General features: G+C 32.2%; 2 protein-coding genes across 2 annotated transcripts; one reads left to right on the top strand and one right to left on the bottom strand.

The window, feature by feature from the left end:
* The first annotated feature begins 2,821 nt into the window (after positions 1–2,821).
* On the top strand, positions 2,822–4,050 carry LOC119611049 (60S ribosomal protein L34). Its single transcript, XM_037966506.1, has 3 exons — positions 2,822–2,970; positions 3,275–3,347; positions 3,464–4,050. Exons 2-3 carry the CDS (start codon positions 3,283–3,285, stop codon positions 3,852–3,854), a joined length of 456 nt encoding a protein of 151 aa, XP_037822434.1. The 5' UTR covers positions 2,822–2,970; positions 3,275–3,282; the 3' UTR covers positions 3,855–4,050.
* Positions 4,051–11,210: 7,160 nt separating this feature from the next.
* On the bottom strand, positions 11,211–16,278 carry LOC119611048 (probable cytochrome P450 4ac1). The gene is made up of 8 exons (XM_037966505.1): positions 15,999–16,278; positions 15,731–15,934; positions 15,568–15,649; positions 12,721–12,821; positions 12,399–12,657; positions 12,110–12,327; positions 11,738–12,049; positions 11,211–11,573 (listed from the first exon to the last, which is right to left on the bottom strand). Exons 1-8 carry the CDS (start codon positions 16,195–16,197, stop codon positions 11,398–11,400), a joined length of 1,551 nt encoding a protein of 516 aa, XP_037822433.1. The 5' UTR covers positions 16,198–16,278; the 3' UTR covers positions 11,211–11,397.
* Positions 16,279–17,300: the final 1,022 nt, after the last annotated feature.

The raw sequence follows: 17,300 nt of genomic DNA on the forward strand, positions 1-17,300 counted from the left end.
AATGTTTTTTCATGCCCCCTTCACGAAAAAGGGTTCTTTCTTTTTTAGTTTTTTTTTTTCGTTTTTTATTTTTTTTTTTTTTTTTTGGTAGAGGACTGGCTGTCTCGCATAGCAAACTTACCAAAATAATATTTGAGCTATTTACATTTAATTTAAACACTTTACTTCATGTCTTTGGCGCTATTTGGTTAAATAAATAAAAATCACAACGCAAACCAATTGGGATTTTTCACAAAATTCTTATTAAATTCACTTTTCAATAAATATGCAAATAGTACTACAATTCTATTCTATATTCAATAAAAAAATACATGGTTGCATTTGGTGAGAGGTGTTGCCAACGACAGTCCTTTTAAAAAAGCTCTGAATTAAAATAGACGATTTTTATGTAAACATTTTTATATTTTAATCTTTTTTCAATTTATATCGTAATTTTTAAGACACTTTGCAGAAATTGCCTCCAAAAACTGTAAAAATACGGTTTAAATATTAGATGAAATACTTCAAAATCGTTTATTCCTAAATTTATGGAGTCGACTTTAAAAAACTATTTAAATGTATTAAAAAACAAATATTTCAGCTGCTATTTATAAAAAAATTCTTCCTATCAAGAGAAAATTTGATGTTCTGTAAATCGAATTTTTATTTGAACATCAAAATCAGGTTTTGATTGGAAAAAAAGTAACTATATTTTAGAATGATCGGCACCTTTATATAAGGTCACCCGTTGTATATGATTTTCGACGTAATTAACACATAATGAATAAAAACATATATATCATGTGAATTGGTTTTGAAACTAAAAATTTTTACTCGGACTCAATTTACAAAACAAACATGTATAAACATTTTAGTCTTATTAATAATTTAAAAAGTAAAAAATGTATGCGTTAACAACACTACTACAATTCTATTCTACACACGGTTGCTTCGTTTTGCAGCGATGCGATGAAAACGTACATAATTGTAGCATTGCCATATTTTCCAAATAGGAAAATCATGGATTCTATAGAATATTTATGGTGAAAAGGACAAAAAGGAGCGGCAGGAAACGAAACGAACAACGAACGAACGAAAACGAACGAACGAACGAACGAACGAACGAACAACAAACGAACGAAACGAACGAACGAACGACGAACGAAACGAACGAACGAACGAACGAACGAACGAACGAACGAACGAAAAACGAACGAACGAACGAACGAACGAACGAACGAACGAACGAACGAACGAACGAACGAACGAAAGAACGAACGAACGAAACAACGAACGAACGAACGAACGAACGAACGAAACGAACGAACGAACGAACGAACGAAAAAACGAACGAACGAACGAACGAACGAACGAAACGAACGAACGAACGAACGAACGAACGAACGAACGAAACGAACGAACGAACGAACGAACGAACGAAAACGAACGAACGAAACGAACGAACGAACGAACGAACGAACGAACGAACGAACTAACGAACTAACTAACACGAACGAACGAACGAACTAAACGAACGAACTAACGAACTAACGAACGAAACGAACTAACTAACTAACGAACGACAACGAAACGAACGAACGAACGAACTAACGAAACGAACGAACGAACGAACTAACGAACTAACGAACGAAAACGAACGAACTAACGAAACGAACGAACGAACTAACGAACAACTAACGAACTAACGAAAACGAACTAAACTAACGAACTAACTAACGAACGAACAACGAACGAAAACGAACGAACTAACTAACAACGAACTAACGAAACTAACGAACGAACGAAACGAACACTAACGAACGAACTAACGAACGAACGAACGAACGAACTAACGAACGAACTAACAAAAAAAAAACGAACGAACTGAACGAACGAACTAACGAACGAACTAACGAACGAAAAAAAAAACGAACGAACTAACGAACTAAATAACTAACAACTAACTAACACTAACGAACTAACTAAACTAAACTAACTAACTAACTAACTAACTAACTAACAAACTAAACTAACTAACTAACTAACTAACTAACTAACTAACTAACTAACTACTACTAACTACTAACTAACTAACTAACTACTAACTAACTACTAACTAACTAACTAACTAACTAACTATACATACGAATATATATACATACTTTCAGGATGAAAAATAAATTTAAATAATAAAATAATATGTAGGTAGCATACTTTCAGGGTTGCCAAATCCAATGACCTTGAAAATTTTGACATAACGGTATTTGTGGTGAATTTCTATTTTATTCACCACAACTTTATTTATTCACCACAATTTTGTATATTCACCACGATCTTTTAAATTCACCACACTTTTTCACCACGACACAAAAAAACAAAAATTTTTTTTTCCTTCTGGGGGTGGGTGGTGGTGTTCGTCGTCGGCCGGTCGTCCGCGCCCTTTTTTGGTTTTTTTTTTCTTCAAAATTCTGTTTTTTTTTCGCTTGCATGCATGCATGCTTTTTTGTTTTTTTTTCATCGTTTTTTATCGTTATTTTTTTTTTGTTCGTTTTTGTTATTTTTTTGTCCGTCGTTCACGCGTTTTTTTTTGTTTGTTGGTTGTTGTTGTTTTTGGTGGGTGTGTGGTTGGGTGTCTGTCGTGTGTGTGCGTGCGTGTTTTTTCTCTGCAGGGCTTGCGTCGTTTGTCTTATTTATTCGAAATTTAAATGATAAAATATTATGGGAATTCCGAAAAAAGCTAGATTTGGCGGAAACTTGTGTCATCACTAACACTAATTTTGTTATCGGCGATTTATCATCACTATGTGCCATACATACAACCCTGCATTTTAATTTAAAAACAACTCTGCAGTACGAAAATACAACTCTAAACACTGTATTACCAACAACAGCTGTCGAATTGACAGTTTTGACACCTGTCAAAAAGCGCAGCCAACTTCAGGTCGGTGAACTGCAATACCGACAACTTCCTTTCTAGTTTTTTTCTTGAAGGTATGCGTACTGAAAAATTTTTGAATGCAAAAAATATCATGAAAAATCAAATAAATTTAAATAAAAACAATAGCGAATAAAAGTGAAATTGAAAATAAACATTATAAATTAAGTGAAACAATTTAACTAATTGAATTTCTTCTATATTTTCTAACTTTTTTCGATGCTACAACACAAATGACAACAAACAAAAACACTTTGCCTCCGAAATGCTCTTCTTCATTCATTGGACCACAAATGTTTTGATTGTGTGACTGCTATAATGATGCCTCTAAATCACTTCTGGAATGTTTGTGTAAAATAGCCGACAAAATGGTTCAACGTTTGACTTTAAGAAGACGTCTGTCCTACAACACCAAATCCAACAGGAGACGTATGTAAGTAAACAAACCACTTCACAGCAACATTTTAAACCAAGAGGTTTTTCATGAAACCATTAGTTAACTTTCCAACAACAGAATTTTGTAAATAAAATATGAATTCTCCATTTTAGTGTCCGCACCCCTGGTGGTCGTTTGGTTTACCAATACGTCAAGAAGAACAAGACTGTCCCAAAGTGCGGTCAATGTAAGGAAAAGTTGAAGGGTATCCGCCCCACTCGCCCCTGCGAACGTAGCCGTTTGTCCAAGCGCCAAAAGACTGTCGCCCGTACCTACGGTGGTGTTCTCTGCCATGGCTGTTTGCGCGAACGTATCGTTCGTGCTTTCCTCATCGAGGAACAAAAGATCGTCAAGGCTTTGAAGAGCCAACGTGAAATGCTCGTCAAGCCCGTTAAACCCGTCAAGGTTGCCGAAAAGAAGCCCGCCAAGACTGCCTCCAAGGCCACCGGCAAAGCTGCCCCCAAGAAGCCCGCTCAAAAAGCTGCCGGCAAATCCAAGAAGTAAATAATTTAACACATCCAAATTAGCTGCAGAGTGTTTTTTGAGTGTTAAGTTAGTTCTTCCTAAGATTTAAGTGACGTGTGTGTTGTATACAAAAATTAATAATTTTATTATACAAAAAAATATCAGTGTAAAGTCAACAACATTGATAAAAAATGAAGTGAAAAACATTTTTACATTAAAACAAAAAAATCTAAAACAAATTGTTTTTTAATGAAAAAAAAAAAAAAAATGCAAATTGTGTTTTTATTTTGTAACACAAAAGGATTTAACGATTTGAGCCACAGTGGAAATCAGATGCAATCGAAAAGTGTTTATAACATATTTTGAACAAAAATAGTGTTTACAATGAGCACCAAACAATCAGTTGGACATTTATTTAGGAAAGAAAGTGAAAGCAAACTTATTTATAACGTAAACAAGTAAAAGTGTTTTATATTAAAATCGTATATCCTGTAAACTTAGAGAGAATTTCGGAAGAGGGCTTTATATAGAACTTAGATCTTCAAGCTTTTTATTATCATATATTGTCGGTATCATGTGAACATCAGGGAGATCTATAGAATAAGGCGTTTAACCAAAGTTTGGGTCAATTATGGACCGGAGCTTTTTGAATTTAAACGACTAATCTTTATACCCTACACCACCATAGTGGAGAGGGTATTATACGTTTGTGCTGATGTTTGTAACGCACAAAAATTGTGGTCCTACACCCACCTTAAAGTATACCGATCGACTCAGAATCACTTTCTGATTCGATTAAGCCATGTCCGTCCGTCCGGCTGGCTGTCCATGTAAACCTTGTGCGCAAGGTACAGGTCGCAATTTTCAAGATATTTTGAAAATGGTTCAAATCGGTCCATTATTTCACCTAGTCCCCATACAAACCTACCCCCAGGAAAGGGCTTTTCGGCAAAACTTAGTTCTATATATGTCTTAATAATACTACCAATTTTCTTAATTATCGGACTTTATTTGACCCTAGCCCCCATACAAAGTCCAGTTCAGAAAATGACTTGATGGTCAATAATTCACTAATAAACCCTAGTATCACTATGAAATCCAGCATACATAACTCTAATGTAAACGTAAAGCCATGTACCAAAATTTATAAGGATAGGGTCATATTTACCCTTGCCCCCATATAACCTCTCTTTTAGAAATTCACTTTTTTCAACAAATTGTTAAAATATTTCGGAATTAAAGTAAACAACTTAAATGCTTTGTTATTAAATATAATCCAAATTTTTAACATACTCAGTGGTGTAGGGTATCATATGGTCGGCCATGCCCGACTATACTTTCCTACTTGTTTTTGTTGTATTTATGATATGTACTAAGTTTTTAGAATGATTAATTGGGAAACTGATTTCTTGTAAATGGTAGAATCAATCAATTTAAGACCAATCCTGATAAAATTTGGTAGAGGGATATTAGGTTTGTTTACACAGACTTCCATCGCTACACAAGTATGTTTAAGTTAGTAATAAGCGTTGAAAGGGAACATTCTAATACTGGGCCCAAATTATGGCATACGATATCGATCGAAATCTCCATTTAGACTCTATTGAGATTTCGATCCATTTAGACTCTATTGAGATTTCGATCCATTTAGACTCTATTGAGATTTCGATCGATATCGTATGCCGTAATTTGGGCCTGGGTCAATAAATAAATTTGTTTACATATTCCCCCCTATTCTGCATTTCGATTACGTTTCCGCATCCAGTTACGCTACGATCGAAAATTGGTATTCCAACAAAAAACGGAATCGGAAGAAAAAGAAGAAGCCATTCCATTTTATTTCAATGCTTTACGATTGTTTGTGTGTCGGAGAATCGTATAGAATCGCAGAATACCAAAGCTGCTAAACGGAGAAAATTTCGATTCGAATTAAAATGCAGAATAGGGGTGATTAGAGTTGTCATACTTATATCATCTTAAATCGATATATTTTTGAGATAACGGTACTTTTGCATAAAAGTAAAACTTTTACATGCCTTTCCATTGATACCCCTATATGTATCTCGGTTATTGGTAGGTATATATCCATTTATATATCAAAATTTTAAGGGCCCAGAACTGCCGCAACTGAATAAAGTAGATACATATTATATTCATTTTTGTACTTGGCGGAAGGAGGACTATTATATTGTGTATATGATTTCTTAAAATAATTATATTAAGTTATGCCTTTTTTGGAACGATAATTTTACAAACAGATTTTCTCTAATTTTAGGCCGATTCGTATAAAACATGATGAATTTTGTTCAAACACAACTAGTTTGTAACGAATTTCATCTTAATAATGGTATTCTGAAGCCGATAATGAGCGTTGAAGTTATTTTCTGAAAGGACATTTTTAGTAGAGTGAGTTATGGACCTAACCTCAAAATTTTTGATCTTATACGGTGGGACTTGAAATTTTTAGTTTCTTCCTGTATGTTGGGAAGGAATTATATAAAGGCTTTTTGATTTGGAATAAGTAGGCGAGGTGATACGCCCACATACAAAATAAGAATTTAGAGTAGCATACCTCAGAAACTGCAACAGCTAGAGTCCTCAAATTTTGTATGGACAACTTCAACATTCATATAAACAAAATGGACTGCGCTTCCCATATAAATAAAATATTAAATTAGCATATCTGAAAAATATAACAGCCCTCGGGCGGACTAGCAATTGGTAATTTGTCTACTCCCATAAGATTTAAAATGTATGGGATCGGACTAGCAATATGAGTCGTAGAACCTCCCACATGTATTAAATACAGTTAGTTTATCTGGCAAACTATTACAACTAGAATTTTAAAATTTTGCACACAGAACTTTGACATGAGAGGATTTTTGTTAATCATAGCAATAGGAATGGATTCAATTCTGTTGGTTATAATAAATGATGAAAAAGCCTTTTTAATAATTATTATTAAGCCCAGTGTTTGCTAATTCCGAAAATGACAATAGGGCCATAGTCATAAATGGCAGTTTCAAAACCTCAGTATTTGAAAACTTAAAATCAATTTGTTAAGCTAATTTTAAAATATTAAAAGAACTTCATGTGTATAAAGGACGTTAAATAAAGGAATATATTATCTCCGAAGTTTTATTAATATCGAATAATATAACCTATAAACTCTGAAGATCAAAACTAATAATATAAGTTTTCAACCGATTCGAATGAAAATTGGGAAAGATGGGTTATAATTTTTGGATTAATTTTTAATTTTTTACTTTTACAAACAAAAATTCTTATTAAGTAGAAATTTGTAAACGGTTCTGGCCTATAGGCTAGGTTATAGAATATTGTTATATAAAAATTAAATTAAAATTCCAAATTTTGCGTATAAATTGTTCAGAATATGAGTCCCAGAATATAGGTCCCATACATACATAATTCGTAGATTTTCAAATACTTTTACATGTAATTCAAAAACAATACCGTTTCTGACACGTTAGTTTTATTTTCTAAATTTCAATTAAATTTTCTATTTGTTTGTTTTTAATATAAATTTGGAAAAATTAAGTTAAAAATGTAAATTTAAAATATCCTTTAAATTAAATATGTCCGCCTTATTATAGAAATCAAAATTTGAACATTTTTACAGTCATATGCAATTTCCAATTAGAACAATAATACCCCCAACACCCACACATTCCAAAAGGATTAATGAAAAATACAACCCTGCTACCCCATTGAACACACAATAGAGATGACATTTTCTTACAATAATCGCTCCATTAACATGACAACATCTCAGTGCTAACATCACTAGTTTGTGAAAAAATGGCCGAAAAAATGTTTTGTTACCGCGACGGTCGTCAGTGTTTTACGCGTTTTGTGTTAATTCTAAGCTTTATTTTGCAACTAAAAACAGGTTGGTGTTGAACTAAACCCTTAAATTTGATAATAAATATGAAATTTGTGTAAAAATCCATGAAATTTAAGTGAAAACTTGAAATAATTTTATAAGGCTTCGCTGTGTGCAGTTTTTAGTTTGTTTTTTTATTTGTACGTCAATCTCTTTAATTGTTGGGTTCAATATATGGTGTACTCTTTTACTCCAATAAGAATTTGAACAGGTGTTGTTGTTGTTTTTAGTGAGTTTAAAACAAACAAACAAAAAATGCAATAACTCAGTGAATGAGAATAGTGTGGTGTTTTTGTTGTTTTCTTTTTATTGGAAATTTTAATTTGTTTATTTGTTTATAAATTATGGTTCGTTGTTGTAAAAAGAATTTGTTATGTTTATAAACAATAACATAAAATAATTATGTATCAATATATAACTATAATAGAAATTGCAGCAAAAGAAAAATGTCTGTTTGTCCTCCGTCTGTGTTTCATTTACCAATCATTGGTATGTGCGTGAATTTATGTTAAAATTATTTTATAATTTTAAATATTTGTTTCTCAAAAAAGAAAATTAAAATATAAACAAATACCCTATAAACCAAAAAGAATATTTTTCTTGGTACGGAATTTATAAAAAGCTCCAAATTTACCATAATGTGTGTGAACTAAAAAAGTAAAAAGAAATAAATTATAGCCTTGGCCGATCTTATAATACCCTGCACCAGCTTTGTAAATTTCATTGCTATGCCAATCGGTTCTTTTCGCCCAGAAACCAATCGGAGTTCAACGAACAATGACCAAGGATTGTGAACTCAGCATCACCGACCTAACATATGACGCTGCTACAACAACAACGTGTAAAACGATTTTAAGTAAGATGTTTAGGGTCGGTCAACTATAGAAATTCTGACGGTGGTTATGGTAAATATATATGCATTATAGAGAGGATTAGACTATAGACTAGACTAGACTACAGACTAGACTACAGACTAGACTATAGACTAGACTACAGACTAGACTACAGACTAGACTGCAGACTAGACTACAGACTAGACTACAGACTAGACTACAGACTAGACTACAGACTAGACTACAGACTAGACTACCGACTAGACTATAGACTCCCTAGTCCTTGGCCTAGACTATCGACTAAACTATTGGCTAGACTATAGACTAGGCTATAGACTAGATAGACCAAAGGCTCGACTATAGACTGGACAAGAACTAGATTATGGATTAGATATAGACCAGACCATATACTAGACTATAGGCTAGACTATAGACTAGACCATAGACTAGACTATTGACTAGACTATAGACTAAACTATAAACTTGACTATAGACTATAGTCTTGACTATAGGCTAGAATATAGACTAGACTATAAACAAGACTATTGACGAAACTATAGGCTATGGACTATAGACAATACTATTGATACTAGATTTTCTAGTACACTATAGACTAGGCTATAGACTAAGCTAAAGACTCGAATATAGACTATAGCCTAGATTATGGACTAAATATAGACTAGACCATATATGAACTAGACTATAGTCTAGGCTAGAGAATAGACTACACCATAGACTAGACTGTTGACTAGACTATAGACTAAACTGTAGACTTAACTATAGAATAACTGTGGCCTAGACTATAGACTAGAATATAGACTAGACTATAGACAAGACTATTGACGAAACTATAGGCTTGACTATATACTAGATTGTGGACTATACTATATACTAGACTATAGACTAGATTAAGACTAGACTATATATAGGGTAGACTAGACTATGGACTAGACTATAAAAAATACTATGTACTAGACTATAGACTAGATTAAGACTATAGAATAGATTAAGTCAAGACTATGATTATAAATATATATAGACAATAGACAGTCTATTGAATAGACTAGACTATAGACTTGACTATAACTAGACTATAGACTAGATTATAGACTAGACTATAGACTAGACTATAGACTAGACTATAGACTAGACTATAGACTAGACTATAGACTAGACTATAGACTAGACTATAGACTAGACGATAGACTAGACCATAGACTAGACTATTGACTAGACCATAGACTAAACTATAGACTTTACTATAGACTAAACTATAGTCTAGGGCTATAGGCTACAATAAAGACTATACTATAGACAAGGCTATTGACGAAACTATAGGCTGGACTATAGACAATACTATTGATACTAGATACTAGATTTTATACTATACTTTAGACTAGGCTAGACGATAGACTAGACTATAGACTAGAATAAAGACTGTACTATAGACTGGACTATAGATTAGATTATGGACTAGATATAGACTAGGCCATATACTAGACTATAGGCTAGACAATAGACTAAACTGTTAACTTAACTTAGACTAGAATATTGACTAGACTATATACAAGACTATTGACGAGACTATAGACTAAACTATTGAATAGACCATAGACTAGACTATAAAATATACTATAGACTAGACTATAGACTAGATTATAGACTATGGACTATAATAGACTATAGACTAGTCTAGACTCTTGACTAGACTAGTTTTATATATTACGAACGTCAGCATGAATGCATAACATCCTTCAAACAATAGTAGGGTTTAAACATAAATTTGATTTATACGTTAGATATGATAAATTGCCGATAGTGTTTAACCGATAATTGTTCACCACTGTTATTTATTTTTCAAAGTCATCGAAAATGTTGCATCCTAAAAATAGGCTGGTAATTTATGATGTTGCGCTACTTAACACTAGGTGGCGTTCTAAATGCTTAAAATCAGTTTATTGTTTAATATTTGAATAAAACGTTATGTTCTAATTTCGAAATTAATGTTTATTTTTATTTTAAAAGCTATAAAATCTAATTATAATTTATAAACCATCATATTATATTTTAATAAATTAAATTAAACAATTTTTATTATATTCTGTCGACTCACATATTGTAACATCTTAATCTCTTGGACATCTTTACAATTAATATTGTATCTTCAAGCAATTTTTTTCTGGCTTTTGAAAACCGTTACCTGGCGTTAAGTTATTTACAGTTATAAATATTATAACTTCTTACAACTTCTTTAATTTATTAGTTCAGTTTTTTTATACAATTATCTTCAATTTTATATTAAAAATTTACATCACGTTTAGTGTTTTTCTTCAATCACTTTAAAACTTACAACACTCCAAGGTATTTTTATTTAAACTTTGTTCTTTTTTTTTGCTGTTCTTCTAACCACCTAAACGTGAAAGAAATTAAAGTTGATTTTTTATTTTTTTGCTTTTAATCAAGACAATCAAAACAAATTTTTAGTTTGTTTATTTGATGCCAGCAAATTGATTTCTTGTTATAAATCACACCAAAATATTTCACATTCTGTGGCAGAGTTAAAGTAACATGGAACATGCCACTAATGGACATGTATGTGATATTTTTGCAATATTTTTTTTTCTTTATTAAAGCAAATGAAATGAAAGAAAAACTAGAAAACCAACCAACGCCAAATGATTAAACATTTATTGAACAGTTTATAAAGTATTAAAAATACTACACGACTAGTATTAAAAATTATATTCCCACAAATGTTTTCTTTTAAATAAAAAAAAAAAATTAATAGTAAATTTATAGAGGATTGTTAGATCCATTTAACGGTATTTGCTATTATGTGTAAAATTTACTGTTGTTTAATTTCTGAAATTTTCTTTAATTTAACATAGACTTTTTGTTGTGTTCTTAATATCAAACCATTTTCAAATATTAAATCTTCCAATTTTGTTATGGGCAATATATCAAAATTCTTTAAAATTGCCACCAAAACCGATTTCATTTCAAGTATGGCGAATTTTTGACCTAAAAGAAAGAGGTGAAAATTAGAAGTTTTGGTAAAAAAAAATTGAAGTGAAATATTTGTTTATAATCTCTATAGTAATGGTAGCACCACTTTTCCCTCGGGAGAAGGTCGTCAAGGTAACATGCACCGGGGAATTTCCTTCATAATTTTACTTTCTACTTACCAATACAATTCCTTGAACCAGCACTAAAGGGTACAAAAGCAAATGGATGACGTTTCGCCGATACATCCGCTAAAAATCTTTCGGGTTTAAAAAGATTTGGTTCGGGAAAATGTTTAGGATCGCGCATTATGTCATAAATATGAACATTTATTTGACAATTTGGAGGTAAAATTAAACCATTTAAACGAGTCTCTGCTGTAGAAATTCTAGCAACAAATGGTACAGAAGGATACAAGCGTAAAGTTTCCTTTAAAACACATTCCAAATATTCCAACTTATTAAAATCAAAAACGGTTAAGTTAGCAAAATCAGCTGAAAGAGAGCAAAACTTCTTAAATCGTTATAATTTCATATTTAATCTTTAAAATTTACCCAAATCTTGTATTTCTTTTCTACATTTCTGCTGCACTTCTGGATGTAAAGCTAAATTCAATATAGTAAATATCAAACAGGTGGAAGTGGTGTCATAACCCTCAAAAGTAAAAGTATTAACTTCATCACAAATACCCTGATGATCTATAAAACCTTTGGCCTCCTCTGCCAATAAAGTATCCAACATGGCATAACGTTTTTTCACACCAAATTCATTTCTTTTAATTAAAAAGAAAAACAAAAGTTTATGTATAATAAAAAATCTATAAACTAATCAAAAAATTCTTACTCCTGGGGATCATCTTGTCGAAGCCTTGTTTGTGCCAAATATTCTTGTCGCTTTTTCTTTATGATTTTACTACTAAAATCATGAGCTATCTTTATGCTATCCATTTGTTTTCTATACTCACCAAATAGATAAAATAATATTTTATAATATAGTAAAGGATTACAGAGTCTATGTACAATTGTTGTTTCAATATCATGTATAGTTTTACGATATTCCTCACTGCCGCTTATATCATCTAATTTAACTCCCAAAGCGGTTTCTGTAATATTTGTTGTACAATTTTATAGCTATAGTTTCTCTCTTCCATGAAATCCAAACTTACCACATATATTATTGAGTGTAAATTCTGTTATAATATCGGCTACATCTATGTCACTATTTTCCAGTTTTTGTAATTTATTTAAAAGTTTTACACTTTCCTCTCTGTGAAATGGAAAAAGTTTTGGAATTAGAATTAGTCACTGAGTGGGGTTTTAACCCGCTTTAATTCTATAGTTAATGATAATTTTTTTGATTCCATCGAAATAATGATAGAGTATAAGCTTCTGTAATGTCATTCAGGTCTTTGAAGTGTCCTCCGCGATATGTCCCTTTAGATCTTTCTTCGTGTGTATGATGATAACATAAAGTTTGACATGTTTAAGACTATCAAATTTGCATCAAAACTAGAACTAATCTATAAAAACTAAGCCCAGAAAGTATCTATATTCATTTGCTATTAAGCGATCATGATCCTCATGTCATTTTAATGATCAATGAATTCTTGATTTACGAATTCAATCGCTCTCTCATGTGAAAGAGTTATAGTTTCAATAAACCACTAAACGGGACCAAGCTTTAATAAAATTTTCTGATTAAAAATAAGGAATCCTTTGGAACGGAGAATTCAGCCAGTCTTCACTGACGGTTCCTAAACTGTTATGGATAATTTCCCCTGAGATCATATAATCGTTCTATAAGGAGTGTAAACAAAATTAATGAGGTAACTGTGTGTGTGTTTTCACTACATGCTAAATGATTTGGTTTTCATGGAGAAACGTCTCTTGATCTCTTGATTATGTAGGACCAAACATTGATAGAGCTGTCTGATTAAAAATAAGAAATACTTTGGGACTACAAGATCTCAGCCTAAAGTGGCTATTATGGCACTAACTGTGGAAGTTTTAAATTTGTAAGATGTATCTCATAGTTATCTCTGTGATCGTAGGATCGTCCATTTAATGAGATGAAGACGGTTAGCAGGAAACTCTGTATGCTTCCAGCGCATGCTAAATGATCCAAGATGTCGGAATGCCTTACGTGAAAACCTGCCGTGTTGGTCTTATTTCAAGGTGGTACTTTTTTAACCACCGGGTAAGGTGCATAGACGAACACCACACTTCGTGTTTCTTAAACACCGGTTTCTTACAGGGTTCTGCCGGTCATTGCTCAAGTACTCGAACTATCTAATCTCTGACAATTGCTAACTTTCGAGATGCAAATACATTACTTCCGTATATCCTAAATCCATCCTGTAACATATACCTTTAACACCAACTCATTTCCCACAGTCACTCCTCCGTGTTGTTGCCTACCCTATCTGTCCCGAGTTATAGACTTTAACGTGCTTCAGTCATTTAACTCGCATTATCTTCCCTAGAATTTGGGATTAAACTACAGCCACCACGTACACCCCGACGGGACCTCTCCAATAAGCAGTACAAGGAAAAGTCCGAAACTACCAGTTCCCGTGTTTCCAGATTATGAGGTTCCATGGCTCGACCCTATATCAAATTATTCCAATGAAATGAAGAGATTACATTTGATTACACCAGTTTATAGTCCCGGCAGACTAGAGAAGCAACTCTTTTATCCGGAATTGCAATAATACCAAGATATGGCCTTGGATCAAGTTAACATGTCCTCGGGGATGGGGCTAAAAGATCCAGTAGAAATTGATTTTCATGGAAAAAAAGTCTCTTGATCTTATTCAGATTGTATAATGCCTGCTCTGTCTTTCAGACTGAAATTTTCGCCATCAATAGAAACATACGAGAACTATTTCTCGAGATATCGTCTATAAACACACATATACTACTTTCTCACTTCGAATGTGAAAGTTTAAAAGTCTTTTTAATAATCTTCCTATTCCAAGTTAGACGACACTTTGTCGTCTTGATATGGGTTCCATAATGCGAAGGAATTTGGAGAAATAAAGTCGCAAAGGCTTAAACTATTTCGTAGAAGGATATTCATATTTCTCTGGCTGCGATATTGAACTAGATCAACAGAAAGATCGGTACTCAGAGGGTTTATTATAACCATTTAACCAGAATAAATAATGCTCTAGTCTACTTTTCACTGAATGGGACATTGTCTTTATTGGTACTTGACTAGTTAAAGATTAATATATACATGTCAAATTGTATGTAGAAGTTGTTTAGAATCGGTATAATATCTTCTATGTGACTCTTTATACTGAATGGTTCTCTCAGTTATCATAGGAATAATTATAGCGCGCATATTATGAAGAAATGCTTAAGCATTAAGCATATAAACCTAAGGAAACATTCCATACACTACTGATGGGTTATTATTCCTCAAAATATGAATGCATCTGATATTGGATAAAATGTTTATAAAGCTATTCGGGGGTACGCCAGCCGCTAGGGTTCCGTAGGCAATATAAAAGTTTCTATTGAGGCATTCAGAATTGGACATTAATAGCTGATAGACAAGGGTGGTCAGCGTTCACTTTGAAATCACCAAATGTTTTACTGTCTATACTATTTAGTAATTTTATATAGAGGCTTACATCATTGAGAATATTGGCAAAAACGAAAATTAGATAAAGAATCCACCGATTTCAACAATTTTCAAAGGAAGAGTGTCTGTAGCTTGTGCACAGGGTTTACATGGACCTACGAACGGACCGACAGAAAGTGATTCTGAGCTGATTGGTATACAGGTGCAGGGGGTTGCAAACATCACTACAAACACATAATACCCTTTCCACTATAGTGATATAGAGTATAATTACAATTCAATATCTCTGGCATTTTATAGCAAAGATCAAAGATCACACAACACGTTCCTGTAATGTCATTTAATCGTCATAAAATAATACTAAAGAAATCTCATTATATATTCTTATCTCACTAAATACAACAACTACAAACAAAAAACTTACTTGAAAATTTCATTAAAACTTTGCAAAACATTAAAATGAAAAGCGGGTGTTAAAATTTTACGTCTAAAATGCCATTTTTGATCTAAAATAAAAATAATTTTGGACAAAAGCAAAAAAACAATTAAAATTCAATTATATTGAATGAATAAATAAAATAACCCACCTGTACTTATTAATAAACCATCACCTAAAAATGGTTTTAATAATTCATAGATAACACTTTTTGTTATAATCGTAGTACTTTGAAATACTTCCTCGGCGTCTTCAGCACTTGTTATGCTATAGACAGTGGAAAATAAAAAATGTAATAAATAGCTTTTACCCCTAGAAAAAGCATTTTTTTCACGACAAAAATTAAATAATTTTTCTAAAAATAAAAATTAAATTTTAATTAATAACCTTATAAAACTTATGTTAAACATTTCCTTTACCTGGTGTCATGCTTAGCAAATCAAAATTATTGCCAAATCTTGTTAAACCCGGTATAATGACAATTTTTTCTTCTAACGGTCTACCATCTATGGTTTTAATACGTTTACATAAACTTAAGATGTAATAATCTTTATTAAGTTTAAACAAATATTTAATTAATATTAATAATATCAAACATAATATTAGTAAAATCCACATATTGTTTATAGAATGTAAATATTTATTTAAGAATAATAGTTGTTGTTGATTTTTTAAATTATAATGTTTTCGGTTTGAATTATCTTTTTGTACTAAATATAAAATATTCTTTTTTAATTATACATGCATGACAGTTTTAGTTCATTTAGTGTATGAGTGTATTATATACATATATAATCTGGAATTGTAATATTTGAAAAATATGGCATTTATTCACTCTCTCTATTGATAATAATTTTTTTAAAGTTTTTTTTGAATCATTGTTATGAAGCTGAGTTTGATTGTGTTTTTTTCTAGTTGAATGACATTTTCTTAAAACAGTTGAGGTCAGTTAAGTAGCATTAATAGATAGTGAGGGATTTTAAGTTTTATAGACAAAACATTAGTTAAATATCTAGATCAATCTTTGTCATTATACAAGTACCCGGCTTAGAAGACTTTCTTTAAGTTCAGGTATCAGGTATCAATTTTCAAGGTCCTAGAAGACCTTGAAAATTGAGCAACTGTGTGCGCGGTATATAAAGCAAGATAATCGTAATCGATCCTAATTTAATTACATGATCTTTGCCATTATACAATGGCTGAACTTAGAGGATTTCCCTCGAGAGCATGTTACCTAGGTGGATGAGAATTGGGTGGCGTATAGACGCTTAAAGTCGGACATGTCCTGGGAGGACTATTCTGAGTTCTTTAATTCCTTATTTTCAAAAGAGTCCTATGCTGAACTTAGAGGATTTCCCTCGAGAGCATGTTACCTAGGTGGATGAGAATGGGGTGGCGTTTAAACGCTTAAAGTCGGACATGTTCTGGGATACCTTTTCTGAGTTCTTTAATTCCTTATTTTCAAAAGAGTCCTATGCTGAACTTAGAGGATTTCCCTCGAGAGCATGTTACCTAGGTGGATGAGAATGGGGTGGCGTATAGACGCTTAAAGTCGGACATGTTCTGGGACACCTTTTCAGAGTTCTTTAATACCATATTTTCAAAAGGATCCTATACCTTTCCACAGGCTGATGTTTTGAACAATTTTATGGATTTGTCTCTCGTGGTACGAAACTGTTATTTGAATACCTTTTATGAACCTTTTTTCCATAGTGATCCTT

This window comes from Lucilia sericata, unplaced genomic scaffold (assembly GCF_015586225.1).
Source record: "Lucilia sericata isolate MDLA Ls3-8-SP2 unplaced genomic scaffold, ASM1558622v1 Contig001347F_arrow, whole genome shotgun sequence".
In the NCBI taxonomy this organism is placed as follows: domain Eukaryota; kingdom Metazoa; phylum Arthropoda; class Insecta; order Diptera; family Calliphoridae; genus Lucilia; species Lucilia sericata.

What these genes read in the sequence shown, in the direction of transcription:
- LOC119611049 (XM_037966506.1), top strand. Translation starts at nt 3,283, where the DNA reads ATGGTTCAACGTTTGACTTTAAGAAGACGTCTGTCCTACAACACCAAA. An exon ending in AAATCCAACAGGAGACGTAT is followed by an intron (nt 3,348 to 3,463) that starts GTAAGTAAACAA and finishes TCTCCATTTTAG; the next exon opens with TGTCCGCACCCCTGGTGGTC.
- LOC119611048 (XM_037966505.1), bottom strand. Translation starts at nt 16,197, where the DNA reads ATGTGGATTTTACTAATATTATGTTTGATATTATTAATATTAATTAAA. An exon ending in TGGTTTATTAATAAGTACAG is followed by an intron (nt 15,650 to 15,730) that starts GTGGGTTATTTT and finishes TTTTTATTTTAG; the next exon opens with ATCAAAAATGGCATTTTAGA. An exon ending in CGACAAGATGATCCCCAGGA is followed by an intron (nt 12,328 to 12,398) that starts GTAAGAATTTTT and finishes TTTAATTAAAAG; the next exon opens with AAATGAATTTGGTGTGAAAA.